This window comes from Hippichthys cyanospilos, chromosome 19 (genome assembly GCF_059441005.1).
Source record: "Hippichthys cyanospilos isolate Australia breed blue-spotted pipefish chromosome 19, RoL_Hcya_1.0, whole genome shotgun sequence".
NCBI classification, from domain to species: domain Eukaryota; kingdom Metazoa; phylum Chordata; class Actinopteri; order Syngnathiformes; family Syngnathidae; genus Hippichthys; species Hippichthys cyanospilos.
In genome coordinates this window covers 9584982-9600854 of record NC_142387.1, presented here as the reverse complement: position 1 = coordinate 9600854, position 15873 = coordinate 9584982, and the positions used below count along the sequence as shown (strand labels likewise).

General features: G+C 44.7%; 2 protein-coding genes across 5 annotated transcripts in view; both read left to right on the top strand.

Moving 5' to 3' along the window:
* Positions 1–8391, top strand: part of LOC148407841 (sickle tail protein homolog) — a 71369-nt gene extending 62978 nt beyond the window's left edge. For all 4 annotated transcript variants that reach the window (XM_088402387.1, XM_088402388.1, XM_088402389.1 and 1 more), the window contains 6 exons: positions 46–192; positions 402–503; positions 1576–1656; positions 1759–3441; positions 3960–4091; positions 5919–8391. In XM_088402387.1, the coding sequence (XP_088258513.1) occupies positions 46–192; positions 402–503; positions 1576–1656; positions 1759–3441; positions 3960–4091; positions 5919–6395 (2622 nt within the window). In that variant the 3' untranslated portion in view covers positions 6396–8391. The remainder of the gene's footprint in view (positions 1–45; positions 193–401; positions 504–1575; positions 1657–1758; positions 3442–3959; positions 4092–5918) is intronic.
* A 673-nt stretch (positions 8392–9064) lies between these two features.
* The window catches only part of nphp3 (nephronophthisis 3), a 9867-nt gene continuing 3058 nt past the window's right edge, over positions 9065–15873 (top strand). The window contains exons 1-19 of the mRNA XM_088401481.1: positions 9065–9751; positions 9986–10111; positions 10175–10325; positions 10412–10564; positions 10647–10780; positions 11827–11987; positions 12065–12221; positions 12340–12414; positions 12485–12655; positions 12724–12827; positions 12938–13052; positions 13125–13268; positions 13335–13432; positions 14071–14173; positions 14243–14325; positions 14402–14531; positions 14609–14773; positions 15439–15533; positions 15627–15749. Of these exons, the coding sequence (XP_088257607.1) occupies positions 9428–9751; positions 9986–10111; positions 10175–10325; positions 10412–10564; positions 10647–10780; positions 11827–11987; positions 12065–12221; positions 12340–12414; positions 12485–12655; positions 12724–12827; positions 12938–13052; positions 13125–13268; positions 13335–13432; positions 14071–14173; positions 14243–14325; positions 14402–14531; positions 14609–14773; positions 15439–15533; positions 15627–15749 (2612 nt within the window). The 5' untranslated portion in view covers positions 9065–9427. The remainder of the gene's footprint in view (positions 9752–9985; positions 10112–10174; positions 10326–10411; positions 10565–10646; positions 10781–11826; positions 11988–12064; positions 12222–12339; positions 12415–12484; positions 12656–12723; positions 12828–12937; positions 13053–13124; positions 13269–13334; positions 13433–14070; positions 14174–14242; positions 14326–14401; positions 14532–14608; positions 14774–15438; positions 15534–15626; positions 15750–15873) is intronic.

The following is a 15873-nucleotide window of genomic DNA, read 5'->3' as shown; positions in this document are numbered from 1 at the left end:
TCATACAAGGTTTCTTTGGACCACTGATATTGTTTTTTTCTCCAGGAGTGTGAAGAGGACGGTCCTCTCCCTGCAGCCCAAATCAAGCCCAACAAAAGCGTTCCACCGGAACCCAAGAAGCCCTCTACCCCTCCCCCTGTGATTGCCAGGGAAGAGGATGATGATAGCGACAGGATCATGGCAGAACTCCAGGTGGGTCACACTCACATATAAACACGTGCGCACACACCCACACTCCTTTCCTTCCATCTTGATATGACTTGGGTGGTTGATTTCCTCACTGTGGGTATTGGATTGCCTTCCTTCCCCACCTCGCAAGTGTCAACGCTGTGGGCGCTGGCAGCTGATCACAAATCCAATTTTCCCTCAAATTCCTTGTCCATACAACCTTTCCGCACCAGGTTTTCCAGAAGTGCACTATTCAGGAAGTAAGTCCACCAAACACGGTGGAGCACACCACTCACATGGAAGCTCAAATCAGAGAGCTCAGAGCGGACAAGAAGGTAAACCCCACCCCTTGTGTCGTCGCCTGCCTGCGCCTAGTAACACTCGCTTGGGCTTGAGCAACACTTTTAACCTTCAAGCCACCTGTCGCTGCCACCTCCTCCTCCTCATCCTCTCTTTGGATTCTGCCGCTTGAAACATTCTCAGGATTAAGTCTGCATGAATGGAAGCCCCTGGAATCCAACATGGACAATCCTTTCCAAACTTGACTTTACCAAATCAAATAAAAATCATTGCTCTGTGAGATGTTGTGTCTTTTTACTCGACAACACATTTAGTGTAAACAAAAACCTATTACTGCAGACTTGGTTCACTTTAGACCCCTGATGTGCATGCTTCTGTCACGTCACTTCACTTTTTCCGCCTCCGCTTAACTTTACCCGGCTTCACGACTTCCTCGCATCGATTCCGTCTCTTTTTATACAGTCTCACAAATAATGTACTCTCAATATATTGAAAATGAAATGATCAAAACCAATAGCTCGTGATAAGTAAAAGAAAAGGACTTTGCTTGTTGGACCTGTGCTTGTGTGGCTTTATGCAGTGAACCGTTGCCCTCCCACATTACCACAACCTTAACGTAAGACCTTAAATTGTTTTAAGATGCTATCTCACAGGGATGCGAATGTTGGCGAGTGTCAACGAAGGTCGCTGTTGTTTGGATCTAGTCAGGGTGCGTTTAAGGTCACCGGCGTTTGCAAAAAGAGGTCACCAGAATGTTGCAACTTTTAGGCAACATTGACGAGCTTGAACGAAGCCTGACAAGAGCAAAACAGGTCTTACCTTTGCTCACACTCGCCCTTCTGTGGGATAGGAGCTTTAAGGATTAAATGTTGGGTGAGAATGGTTGTGTGTTTTTGTTTGCCCTGCAATTGGCTTTTGACCACTCCAGGGTGTACCCGCCACTTGCTCGAGGTCTGCTATGTGAGTTCCAGCTCACCCGCAACCCTAATGGAGATAAATGATTGAGCGCGATAGAAATGATAGAAGTTGAGAGAATTTGTTATTTTAGTCACGTCACAGTTTGAACATACCAGTTGCACGGTGATATAATTTCCCAAACTGTCATAGCAGAGCTCAGAGCCAAAACGGGACGAAAAAGTTCCAGACACGGACGAAAACGGAAACACAACTGTCCGGTCGAGCCAAGGGGTACGTACCGTGTCACTTTTGGCCGCACCGTCTTCAGTTCTTTTTCTATGCTTTAGTTCATTTCAAACACTGGGCTGTTTAACAGCAAGTGCAACTTTGCAGGTCATATACTACGTGACCGGAAAGATTCCGAAAGAGCTTCCGCCCCATACCGGAATGGAGGAATCCCACGGACACCAGGATCCTGCCCCGCCTCCATCACAGGTGTCAAATGTCACTATTAATGACAATTCCCCAGGCCAGCAGCAGGAGCAGCGGCCGGCAAAATTACCGCCGCCCAAGTCACCGCCGCTTAAGTCACCGCCACCTAAGTCACCGCCACCTAAGTCACCGCCACCTAAATCTCCGCCGCTCAAGTCACCGCCGCCTATTTCGCCAAAGCCCGTAGGACTGGCTGCGTTCAAACTGCCCAAGAAGTCGCTAAAACGTTCCGAGTCCTTGAAGACCAGTGCGGAAATGGAGAAGGGGAAGAACCTGAGCAGAATAAGCACGGAAAAGAAGAGTCAGCTGGTCCTGGAGGCTGTTTCTCCCACTAAGAATGTAAAACCTGAGGCTGTAACCAGGGAAGGGTCTAAGGGTTCTGCTCCGCCGCCGCCACCAAGGAGAAGGTCATCTACCGAGGACCTCGATTCACCTAAGTCTAACTTTGAGGAGGCTGATGAAGAAGCTACTCTTAGCCCGGATTTACCAGGAGAAGAGGCCCCCCCTCCGCCAGACAACATTGCCTTTATGATCACCAACACCAAGGTTCAGGCCCTATCTTGCGGGGAGTACAAGGAACTGGTCAACGCCAAGAAAGGAAGCGTCCAGACCGTGACCGTCGGTGGAGGGAACAATACGGCAAATCCCGACATTCCTCTGGATAACGGATTCAACAAGAAGCCCGTCATCATTATTTTCGACGAACCCATGGACATCCGGGCCGCCTACAAGCGCCTTTCCACCATCTTTGAGTGCGAGGAGGAGCTAGATCGAATGCTGGCGGCCGAGCGCATCGACGAGGAGAGCGAGGAGTCGGACACTGACAGGAGCGGCGGGCTACGGGTGAAATCCGAAGCGGCGGCGGACGGGGAAAAGGTCACTTCTCAAGCTACCGAGGATCACACCAGCCTGTCGTCTTCGTCGTCGTCATTGATTTCGGAACCGACGGACGGCGGGGTGTCAAACGGAGACGCCAAGCAGGATAGCAAGAAGAAATTCAAGTTCAAGTTCCCCAAGAAACAGTTGGCGGCGCTGACCCAAGCCATTCGCATAGGCACCAAGTCGGGAAAAAAGACGCTACAGGTGGTTGTCTATGAGGATGAGGAGGAATCGGACGGAACGGTGAAGCAGCACAAAGAAGCCAAGAGATTTGAGATCTCGCGCTCAAAAGCCACAACGGATGCCCTCAAAGCACCGAGCCCCACCCCGCTCAAAAAGCAGAACTCGGACTCGGTCTGCAGGACCAACGAGATCCGCAAGAACACGTACAAGACATTAGACAGCTTAGAACAAACCATCAAGCAGCTGGAGACCACCATTAACGAAATCGGACCAGTTTCCCCAGAGGAGCCGGTTCACTCTGAGGCCAAAAAGGGAGGGAACGGGAAAGTGTCTGAAGGGCTCGGCCTGAAGAGGTCCGCCTCGCTTCCCACCTCCAAGGCTTCGTCGCTTAAGATAGCCGGCAGAGGTTCGTTCCACAAGACTAAACCCGTGCTCCTTCCGCGCCCTGTAGTCATACCCGCCACCGGCAGCTCCGGCAGCTCCACCGTCACTGCCCCCAGTGCCCCCAGCACCATCCAACAGGTCTCTCTCTAGCTCTTGTCGCTCCACAAGGCTTCGGGTCTTTCTCTTTCCAACCTACCTTCGCTCCAAACTGAAATGACAAAACCATTAATCCACTCCGCAGGTCCTTGGAAATATCAGCAAAGTCCACCTTGGCTTTACCTGAAAAAAAACAAACAAACAAACAAACAAAAAAATCATGCTGACATGATTTGAGGTGGCATTTTGTTGGGTTCCTACCTCCCCCCCTAACTCCTTCACTTCATCGCTGAAAGGTGTTCAGCGATCAATAATCAAAGACACTTCCGTGATGATTAATCTCAATGTTGTCCCGGTTGCATGTACGGTACCACTGTTTAACGAGTGCGAGGTTCAACAAGGGTGCATGAGCTTTCACTGGTGTTTTAACGATCAAGGTTTTTTGTCTTTTTTTTTCCACCGTCGGTGCCTCGATTTCTCACTCTTCCTATGTTGTGTTGTTCTTTCCCCTTCTTTTGTTTTATTTGTTTCTTTTTTGTTTCGTTTGGGTCCCCCTGCAGAACGCCAGTGTCGCTTCCCCCACTAGTCGGATGCCCATCCCTTTGTCCGCCAAGTCCAGGCAGTCGCCGGCCACGACTGACAAAGCAGGAAAGCAGCAAAAACTGCAAGACGCGCAAAGGCAGTTCCGACAGGTAGTTTTACTGTAGGGCCTTACCCGTACCGACAGGACGACGGTTGTCAGGGAGAGGCGGGGGGAACGTACCGAAATGTTTGGATTGCGAATGGATTGATGTTTCCACTTTGGCAGGAAGGCATGATTGACTCTTGACTGTTACCCCGTAACATCACTGTACTGTATGCTTCTGCATGTCCACACTGCTCATGGTTTTCACTGTGTTGGTGACTAAATGTAAAAAAAACAAAAACTGGAATGTATGGCAGAGAAAGAAAAGCGTCATCGCATCTCCAGTTCCCATCACAGCTGAGTTCCTTAACAGTGTTGCCGTACCTCCTCATCAACACTTCTCCCCCCCCCCCCCAGGATGCTTATATTTCACACCTCCCGCACCCTTCTCACCGTGCACCTCTGAGCAAACCCGAATTGACTGCTTTGACCACTTCTTAACCTCACTAAGACCTGTTTCCTGTAAAATCCTGAATCTCAACTCACCGCGTCCTGATCTTCTCACCATCGGTCCTGGCAAACGAGTGCCGGCCCCGTAAAATTTCAAAGCCTGCCTGCCCCCTCTTTTAACTCCGTAATCTTCTCCAAATCCCTCCGTGCATCTTGTGAAACATCTCCTGCAGCCTCTTCGGAGGACCTAACACTCCAACTAATAACGGAAGCTGAAGAGATGTCCCTTCCAGTCTAACCTACTGTATGGCGTGTCCTGTTTCTTGTTAACGTCTCTCTGTCTAGTAGGGGTGGGACATGTGTCAATGTCGTCGCAATGGTACGTCGGGAATAGACTGGCTTGGATCAAAGGCAACTGGACTACCTTATTGCGGTTAAAGATCTTTCTTTGGTAATTAAAAGGTTTTCTGCCTTGTTGAGGGACGCTCTTGAACAGTCCAGAAATCTTCCTGCAGCTCCAAAAACTTTCACAGGCATAGGGTATGAACTCGGCAGCAAATAGTTAACAAGCCCCCGTCTGTTTAGTTACCCCGAACGTAGATGCCATAGCACTTTAGTATTATTTTTAATAAATTTAATTATATTTAAGAACTGCTGAAAGATAATTTCATTCACCTTTCCAATCTTAAGAAGATAGCATAGCAGTGCCAAGGTTAGTCACAACTGCTATGTTGGTAGCATGAATTATTTGTACAAATAGAGTGTAACTACAACACTAAATTTATCATTTGGAGAACTGTTGTTTTATAAATATGCAATGCAATGCAAAATAAACAAGAAAAATAGATGATAAAATACCAGTTTACAAACAACAAACGCTAATTCCGTGTAATTTATGAATCCTCTCTGACGTTATTTTATTCCGTTTCAGTGTGCTAGTCATGCCCAACATGAAGGTTTCAAGACATCGTACTATATCTCAAATTGAGTTATGCTTATTGTGGTTATCGGTTTCTGGCTCAAATGCAAACGTTTTCTTCAACTTTTACCATTTTCTTTGTTATCAATACCCCTTTCGAACAGTGTATTTTAAAATGTGTGACGATCATACTTTACATTGATTTGACTTCACAGTTATAACGGCCCTCCGACAAAACCGCAACTACACCGTGGCCCGGTAAAAATGGATCAGACATCCCATCTCTCATCTAGTCCAGTTGCCTTTGTTTCAAGCGTCATGAAAAGATGATGTCATGGTTTTGCACTGATATCAAGAGTGATTCCCACCCCTGCTGTCTATTCCTTTACGTAATCCCAGTAGACTATAGTCTTCATTGTTGTCTGTGTATCATTAGTCTTGAGTTACGTATGAGTTCTGTATGTGTATTTTTTGCTTCTTTTTTTACTTGACAATCAGTATGTGTTTTGGCATCTCTGTTCACAGGCTAACGGAAGTACTAAAAGAGTGGGAGGGGATCATAAAACTACTTCCCCCGCTGTACCCGTTTCTAAAATCCCCGCTTTTTATCCTAGCGCTACTAAAGGCAGCTCAGACACCGCTAATCCCGCTAACCCGTCCTCCTCTTCCTCCAAGTCCTCCCTCCTCCCCTCCCACAACCCTCGCTCGGCTCCCCCGCCCTCCTCGCACATCCCCTCCCTGTCCAACGGCTCCCTCAAGCCCCCCTCGCAGCACGCGGCTAAAGCTCTCTCCTTCTCCTCGCAGACCCCCAATGGTCGAGCGCACTCTTCCTCCTCCTTCTCCTCCTCTTCATCCTCCACCTCCCCCTCCCCTCTTTCGCCTTTGGGCCCGGGCGGGAAGAGCATCCGCACCATACACACCCCCAGCTTCACCAGCTACAGGGCCCACAACGGCAGCGGCGGCAAATCCTGCATCCCGACAGCTTCGGCGGCTAAGGACTAGCCCCACCTTAGGCCCCTCTTAACACCTCTCGCGCAGCAGCAACCGGTTCACTGTTCTTGACTTTTATTACTTTTTAACCGTTGTGTCGCTGGTTCCGCTCGGACCGCGCAACAAAGCCGTAACAAAGATGGCCGCCTCTTAAGACGTCACATCCCCCATCGAGGTTAAGATTGGCAAAATACAGAAGAAAAATCAAATTCAACATATGAATACAAGCCTATAGAATGGGACCACTTGGTGAAAGTTTCAGTTATTTGGGGGGCTTTTCTTTTTCCATTGTATATAGAGAATTAATGTGCCAAAAACCCAAGGTCGAAATCTCTATTTCATGTTTTTTCCTGTTTTTTTTTAACTCCACAGCTCCATAATTTTCGCAGTGTAATATTCAGTTTATTCTGTATTTTGCACTTCAAGCAGTTCATTTTGTAGAAAAGAGCGTCGAAAAATAATCCAACATCGCTTTTTGTCTTTTTATCCTTTTCTGGCTCCCTTGTAAAATGAGCACTTTCACTGTGATCCCATCCTATTTGTCCGTACCCAATACGTATAGTCAAATGAAAATGTATTTGTAAAGCACATTTAAAAAGACCGTCAGGGTTATCTTCAAAAGTAGACTAGGACAAGCCCAGGTGCTAAGTAGCAAAAGAGTAACTCAGACCAGCCAAGATTGACTTTTCTCCGCCTAGGCAAAGGGAAAAACTTGACGTATATACTCATGCGTTGCCAACGGCATTTTCGTCGCTCAAGCGTCCCCGCCTGCTTTTTACTCATTCAGCAAATTATTGCACATTACAAGACATAACAAAAAGAGCCGGCCGGGCGCCACCAACAGCTGGGCCAAGGTCCCGGATCGCACTTTCCTGCGTCAACAGCTTTATCTAAGGACTGGGGCGAGATGGTCTAGGACTGCATAAATGGATTGCAATGCACGCTATTCTAGACAAGAAATGAGCACATAATAGTAACAACCTAATACATGATTCCCTTCACACCAACCAAAGTGCTGCACAATGAAATAAATCAAATATAGCCCAAAAAAAAAACAAACCCTAGGGAATAAATCAATATAATATTCCATGGAATATCTGGCCCATTTCTAAAATATTGCTTTCAATTCAACGGAGCAGTATATGACCACCTCTGTTACGGCTCTGATCATTTCCGCCTCGGTTTATCCTCATTTGTATAGAACAGTGTAAGAATTATATGGGAAGTGCAAAAGGGGCTACTTCATTAGAATCCTGTACTATACTACACAAACGGTGTACAGATTGTTTTATTTTTCGTACCAGAGCTTTGAATATGCGTAGTATATTTAATCTTTCGATGTTTATTCACCCTTGTAAATGCCTTGTATACAGACCGAGTATTTTCTCATAAAAGTTTAACGCGTCTCAACTGCCAACATTTGGGGAAATAGTAAAAAAAAAAAAAAAAAAAAGAAGCAACATGCTGATTATTAACATAAGTGTGCCTATTTGCCAAAGTTGGGGCAGATTTAGGGGAAAGCACTTGTGTACTGTCATGTAAACCGTACGCGAATCAAAACGGGAGTCTGTACACAAAAGTAAATGTCTCTGCATTAAGAGAATAAGTAGTTTTGTTAATACACCAAAGTTAAATGTTCATGCATGCCTATCCATCAGATATTTTAGGAGAGTGGTGTTAAAAAAAAAAAAAAGATGTTTGCACAGTTGGACCATGTAAATATTTCTTTTTGTTTGTTTTGTGTTGTTTTTTGTAAAGCTTTAAGTCATATCGCCATGTTGAGTAGCAGCAGACGTTGAAGCCTGTTTGTAGAGCAGGGGTGGGCAACCGGCTAGAAAAAGCCTCAAAAACATCTTAACACAAATGCTTGTCGTTTATATAATCATATAAAGGTTGCTTGATCATCACATCTTGATTTTTCATCGTTTAAAATAGGAAAAGGTTCCCCACTCCTGCTGGAATGTGAGCTTCCATATTTGAATTTTCTGAATAAAAGGTTTTAAACAAGTGCGTATGTTTGTGTCCATATTGTTAATATGCAAAAGACTGATGAGTGAAAGGTATCGGCGATCATTTGGAAGGTCTGCGTCTTGGCCCTACGGGTAAGAAGAATGATCAAAAAGTCAATTTGAACAATTTTATATTGCTTGTATCTTAATGCTGTAAAAGATAAAATGGAATAACTGACTGCTGACCAAGGGTTTAATTTCCCTGAAATTTGCATTGGGGCCTTTGTCAAAGTGGAGGAAGTTATGAAAAGCTCCACATCTAGTGGAAAAACAAAGCTAACAAAAAACAAGACTACTACAATGGAGGGAATTGTGAAAAACTAAATACCAGTCGGTATTTAGAATACCAATTCTGCAGGCCTCTACTGGAGGGCAAAAAAAAAAAAAAACAGGGAAAGCCTACTAGAACAACGTGATTTTCCATTTGTAATTGTAGGCCCTTCATTTTCTTTTAAATTCTGATAAATTGTGATGGCTGCCCGGTATCCCGTTATAAGAGGCTGTGTACACTTGTGCACTCATCAGTAATAAAACATTTTAAATTTCTTTTTTAGATGTAGATGTTATAAACCACCTGAAGGTGTTGAATATTTAAAACCCCATTTCTTTTTCTGTTGTTTTTGTTACTTCGACTTTTAGCACGTTTGTCCCTTGCGAGTCTCCGTAGGCACCGCTTGTTACCAAGGCAGCCAGGAAGAAGCTGCGAAGGAATCCTGCTTGCGTCTGCCCAAAGTTCATTTTTTCCCAACATTTTGAGCGTGACAACGTTTCCTACAATGCGGCATAGTTAAAACGAACTCCATGTAATCCTTTAATGAGTTTTTTTCCTCGTGTCGTTACTTTTTTTCGCGAGCCTCCCTCGTGATGCTAACGCTAGCTAAATCAACTCTTATGTTCAGCGGTAATTAGCATGTGACATACCGCTGGTTTCTTTTTGCGAACCCTTTTTGGGACGAGGCCTATTTTAATGATAGTTTTTACGGCTACAATTTCGCACTATACTTCCTCAAAGGCTAGCAGGCCCCGTTATCCACCATGGGCACGGCCTCCTCCTTGGTCACCCCCGGGGAGGTGATCGAAGATGGCTACGGGGTGGAAGGCGGCGAGGCGTGCGAGATCCCCGTGGAGGTGAAGCCCAAAGCCCGGCTTCTGCGCAGCTCTTTTCGCCGAGGACCTCGCGTGATTGGGGCCAGCTTCAAGTCGACGGGTTCCGTTGACCTCGAGTACGCCGCGGAGTACGAACGCCTTCGAAAGGAGTACGAGATCTTCCGTGTGAGCAAGAACAACGAGATCACGTCCATGCAGAAGAAGGAGGCCAAGCTGGACGAGGAGAATAAAAGGCTGAGGGCGGAGTTACAGGTACATTATAAAGACAGTGGCATGCAGAGATTGGAGAAACAATTTGGACAGAGAAATTACTCTCGTTGAAAGTATAACTACTATACTTAAGGGAACAATAACATCTACATTTAAACTCCATAAAGTCAGGTGTCAGTTTCATATGATTTGGTAAACTCCTCGATCATGAGGAGAACCATAAAAGTCACATAAAGAAGTAGCTTTGGCACTAAAGTGTCCTCAATGTAACCCCAGGCTTTGCAGAAGACATACCAGAAGATCCTGAGAGAGAAGGAGAACGCCCTGGAGGCAAAGTACCAAGCCATGGAGAGGGCTTCCACCTTTGAGCACGACCGGGATAAAGTGAAAAGACAATTTAAGGTACGTCCCACTCATGAATATATTTTCCATCCAGCTTATGTTTTTTGATGCCATGGCCTCCAGATCTTTCGTGAAACAAAGGAAAAGGAAATCCAGGATCTACTTCGTGCCAAGCGGGATCTGGAATCAAAACTGCAGCAACTGCAAGCTCAGGGCATCCAGGTTTTCTATCCCAGCGATTCCGATTCGGACGACAACCAAACCACTGTGACCGGTAAAGCACAACTCGTTTTTGAGTACAGAACATCGAACAAGCGCAAGCGCCGCCATTGTGTTGTCAATTACGGTTTGTGTCTCCAGCCGCGGGCACTCAGTGTGAGTACTGGACTGGGGGCGTGCTGGGAAGTGAGCCCTCGATGGGAAGCATGATGCAGCTGCAGCACACCTTCCGCGGTCCGGAGTTTGCGCATAGCCTCATTGACGTCGAGGGCCCCTTTGCAAATGTGAGCAGAGGTAAGTAAGCAAGCAGAACGTTAGACTTTTTGGGACTTTTAAGTCCGTTTGCCCTAATGAGAATCGGTCATTTGGCTATTAGACGACTGGGATGCTGCGGTGGCAAGTCTGCTGCAGGTGTCACCTCACGTGCCTCAAGCCTTGTGGAGCAACACGGTGCGCTGTTACTTCATCTGCACGCCGGACACCAAAGCCGAAATGGAGATCTTTACCAAGGTGCGTGTCCGACCAAGCTGATATGGCCTCAATGGGATCCGTGATGACAGATTTACCCAACTTGGTCTTTTATCTTTCAGCTTTATGATGCGGATAATGTTTTCTGACCTGGAATTTCTTTTATTTCATAACTGCATTTTTGATCGGTAACAGCTTAGAATTTATTGGCCTCTCTATGTGTTTGAAATCAAATTTTGTCATGGGGACCTTGTAAATCTGTGTTGTGTAGTTAAAAATGAATGTGCCTTATATATGGGAAGTTATGAACCTTAACGTGTGTAGTATTTTTTGTAAATCAGATTTTTTTGCATGCAAACTGAATGAGCTGAACGCCGTCAATCTCAAATGGAGAAAATTGGAATACTTATTTTCATAGGTGTCATTGACTCTTAATAGAATATTTCTGTGGGTAAAGAGTTCACTCTTTTATTGCTGGTGTTACATTCCCAAATACCCGCAGTAACCAAAATCTTCACGGTAGAGATTACATTTATTTTCGCTTTTGACAAATTAAATAGTGCCGTACATAAAATTCAGGGAATATAGTTCTGTAAGCACACAAAGAAATTCAAATCAAGGCAATCCAATCTCAAGGTGCTCATTGTATATCCTGTATTAGAGTTTCAGGGTATATTAGTACTAGAAAAACACAGCCATACCTTGCCATCAAAAGTAAAAAAAAAATATAACATAAAACATTTTGCCTGTCCTTTACATTAAGTACCCCAAAAGCGGCACTGAAGTTGGTCCCATGGCAAAAAAATCTGTAAAAGGCATCGAAATGTCAGTTCATAGCTAACTCACTTCAAATCATTTTTGCTATATTTATGAGCTATGGTATCCTTTTTTTTTTTTTTTTTTTTGTTACCTAAAATTCGTGGTACGGTACAGGTACAGCAGTACAACATACATTACCAGTTCGAAGTTTTAAAAATGCTCAGCTACCGTTTGAACTTAGTCATTTTAAGTCATAAACCATCATGCATATCAATAAAGCTAACTGAAAAAAAATAAAATTGTACAATATTGCTTGTGTTTACATACAGAAACACTCTTTGGCCCTGAGACGGCTGTGCGAGGGCCTAGGACATTTCTACCTTAACGTCTGCTTCCACGAAAACAACCCCGCTTCGTTCTCGTCGGTGCGCAAACAGGAGATCGAAAGGAGCTCCGTTTGCGTGCTTCTTCTCAAATCTACCGTCAACAGGTGACGCGTATCATCCCAGTTGAACTGACGCCTTCATTTTATTTCACAGCCAACATAATTCTGTTGTGATGTCACAGTTCTATGCTGGAGGATTGCGAGGAGGCTTTTGTGAAGAATCCAGAAGGACATCCACTAGTGCTCTATCTCCGAACGGAAGGAGATGGGCTTTTGTCCGGGTCCACTAGGAAGCTTCTGGAACGGGTCAACGCTGCGGACAAGGCTGCTAAAATCAAGGTGCACCATGCAGAACTGTTACAATTTATCTAATTTTTAGGGGCTACTTTTTGGACAGCTCGTTTGTGTTTGTATACATTTAAAATAAAAATCTAACATGTAATGGACATGTGACCAGGTCTTGGATCATAGCGGTTCTGCCGAAGAAGGAGCCAGCCTCATTTCTGCTCAGCTGGAGAAAATCGTCAAACAGGTACTTCCGTTCGTGCATTCTTGCAGTATTCCTCAGTAGTTTCAATAGCGCGCTTATTTTTCTGGCGTAGGAATTGCTCGGTTACGAAGGAACAGACTTGGATCCAAAGGATTCTGGGATTGAGGAGGGCCGCGAGGAAGACTCAGGCGACGTCCTGTGGGACCTTCACGACGAGCAGGAGCAGATGGAGGCCTACCAGCAAGCGTGCAACAGCACCAGCTCCCAGATGGGCTTCCAAAAGGTGAGCTTCCATTCCTTCTTTAGTTCTTCTCGACCGCTTTCAGAAGCTTCAAGTGGTTTCCTTCTTAGTATGTGGATCGGCTCAACGACATGATCGCCGCACCTCCTCCGACGCCGCCGCTGCTGGTTTCAGGCGGTCCGGGCTCAGGGAAGTCCCTTCTTCTTGCCAAATGGTAAAAAAAAAAAAAAAAAAAAGATCCTTTTTCTCAAGATGACTCTCGGTTCCAAAGTTTGGAAGTATAAAGTGTGCAAACGCAAAATAACCATTTGTTGTCCTCTGTAGGATCGAGCTGCAGCAGAAACAGTCCCCCAACACCTTGTTCCTCTCCCATTTTGTCGGGCGACCTTTTTCCTCCAGCTCCGAGCCGGTACTCATCATCAAGCGCCTCACCGTTAAAGTAAGCCATCCCTTCCCGCTCGTTTGATTGCACTTCCTGCTCACAACTTGTTGTCCAAATGACTTGCCGTAGCTGTTGCAGCATTTCTGGTCCATTTCGGGCTTGTCCATGGAGCCCAGCAAGATCTTGGAGGAGTTTCCGCGCTGGCTCGAGAGGCTCTCGGCGCGCCACCAGGGCAACATCATCATCATCATAGACTCTATTGATCAAATACAGGTAATTTCAGCTTTGGTAGCGTAATTTCACGTCAATGATTACATTAGCTTTTTCTTTTCTCCCCAGCAAGCTGAAAGACATATGAAGTGGCTGATCGACCCGCTGCCTGTCAACGTCAGGGTGGTCGTGTCTGTCAATGTTGAGACGTGCCCTCAAGCATGGAGGTCAGTGCTTTGTATTTTTGTTTTGTGGTTGTATTAAAGGAAGCTTAAAACCGCTGCTTAAACCTTATTTGTGAGACAACGTGTGCAGCCACTTGCCTAAAGGGGACAGCGACATTATGCAGCGTTAAAAATCCTCTAGACTGGCTTTTTTTTCTTAAAGACCTACCATTTCTTAGGGTCATCCTCTGAGGGAACAAAAAGAGAAGAAAACACACAATAGGGATTGCCAATCAATGACTTTTTAATATTAACCAAGATCAAACATCAGATATTTCAAACTTTACAATACTGCTTTTTTAAAGGCCACTCATGACCTCAAAGTCACGCACTGCAAATAACCTTTAAAATCGTCATTTAACTGATGCCAAGAAAATATAATTTGGTGGCACCTATCTGTCACAAGTGTGTCCCCAAAAACTAGAAAATGCTGAATAAAATCAACAAATAATAGATTTTAAAATACATTTAATAGGGTTTTTTTTTAAAAAAGAGAGAGATTAAAATGTTAGATTTTTTTGTGGGTAGTGTAACAAAGAATATAGAATTTTTGGCCAATGAAAATCATTGCTAAATACCCTTTCAGGGAAACTCTGCCTTTTTTGGATGAAATGGAATGTTTGATGATGCTTTTTCTCTAGGTTGTGGCCCACTCTCCACTTGGACCCGCTGAGTCCCAAGGAGGTCAGGAGTGTGGTGAACGCAGAGTGCCTACGCATGGACGTCCAACTCACAAAAGATCAGGTAGTAGTAACTCACTGTCGCGTGCGTCCGTCTTGGTAATGTGGGAGCAACACCAGTTTGCGTCCTCAGGAGAAGAAACTTGAAAAACATTGTCGCTCTGCGTCGACTTGCAACGCGTTATACGTCACACTTCTCGCCAGGATGAACACCAGGTTGTCCTGATTTTTTTTTTTTAATTCAGAATTAAGAGAAAACTCTGGATGTAATCAAATTTTTTTGAATGTGTAGTGGCTGGTCGTTGGAGAAGATCCTCGAGCAGTGCTTGCAGTGTCAGGACACTTTGTCGCTCTACCGCCTGGCGCTGAAAATGACGCTGGAATCCCTCAGCTCGGACAGAGAGCGACACATTATGAGAGAGGTTGCAAGTTTTCACAATGGAAAGATAGGATGGATTATGGATGGATTATGTTAACGCTTTTTTCGTCTTGCGTGTAGATACTCTGCCTCGTGTATTCCAGCCACAACGGAGTGAGCGAGTCGGAGGTTTTAGATCTTTTCCCGGAGTTGGAATTTCCTCCCTTGGCGTCAATGCTCTTTCGTCTGAGTGGACTCTGCGTGGTCACCATCCATTGCGGCCTCATCAAATTCCAGCACTTGCAGGTACAATGAGTTCCTTTGGACACTTGTTTAGGTACACATAGGCAATCATACAAAACAAATAGGTACCGGCTACAAGCATGCCACAAAAGTTGTTTTGAACCTAAGAAATTAAGTATTTTTCAATGGCCACAATTTGTCATTTGATTGTAAACATACATATAGAGCAGTGATTTTCAAATCGGGGAACACAAAGGCATTTCAAGGGATTCGTCCAATTATAAAATTGTTCCTGCAGGTATCAGCAAATCTATTTTAATTCATTTTAATGCTGCGTAGTAAAAGTACATCTTTCTTTTCAAAATAAAAAACAAATTGATTGGAACAATAAGCAACTTCTTGTAAAATTGTGTTAGTATTATTATTATTATTTTTTTTTTTTTACCTAAGTTTTATATGGATGCACATTGTCATAAGTGATGCCAATTCCTGGCATACGAGCCAGAATTTAAACCAATAATCTCTCTTATGGAGTTTCTGTATAAACTACCCTTAGAGATAACAATACAGATGTAGCTTCAACGTTTAAAGCCCTTTTTTTTTTTTTTCATCCAGAACGACAACTTAAAAAATTCCCGAATTAAAAAGCTCAGTTGACATCAATTACTTTAAGATAGTTACTTGACACAAATATACTTGTTTTTTTTTTTGTTTTTTTTCGTTACCAGGCTTGGGAAGCGGTTAGATTGGAGTTCCTGAGCGGTGGACGCAGCTGCGCTGTATACAGAGAGAAACTAATTCACTACTTCAGTCATCAACTCAGGTACAGCCGAGCGGCCATCTTTGCCCTTGCACAAATCGCTTTTCTCTCCTTTTCTTTGACTCGATACATTCATTGGCTGTGCGTTCATCATAGTCACGATTGCGTGACATGGCGTGTCGCCGACGAGCTGCCCTGGTTGCTCCAACAGCAGGAAGACCGGGCCAAACTGCAACTGAGCCTTTTGAACCTGTTTGTTTCCCAGAACCTGTACAAGAGGTTTGTATATTCACTGACCCTCACGCCGAGCTACCCGTATTTTCTTAAAAGGTGAAAGTATTGTGACATATTTTCAATATGCATTTGAATGTTATAGCTTGTTACCTATAAAGTTATTCAGAAA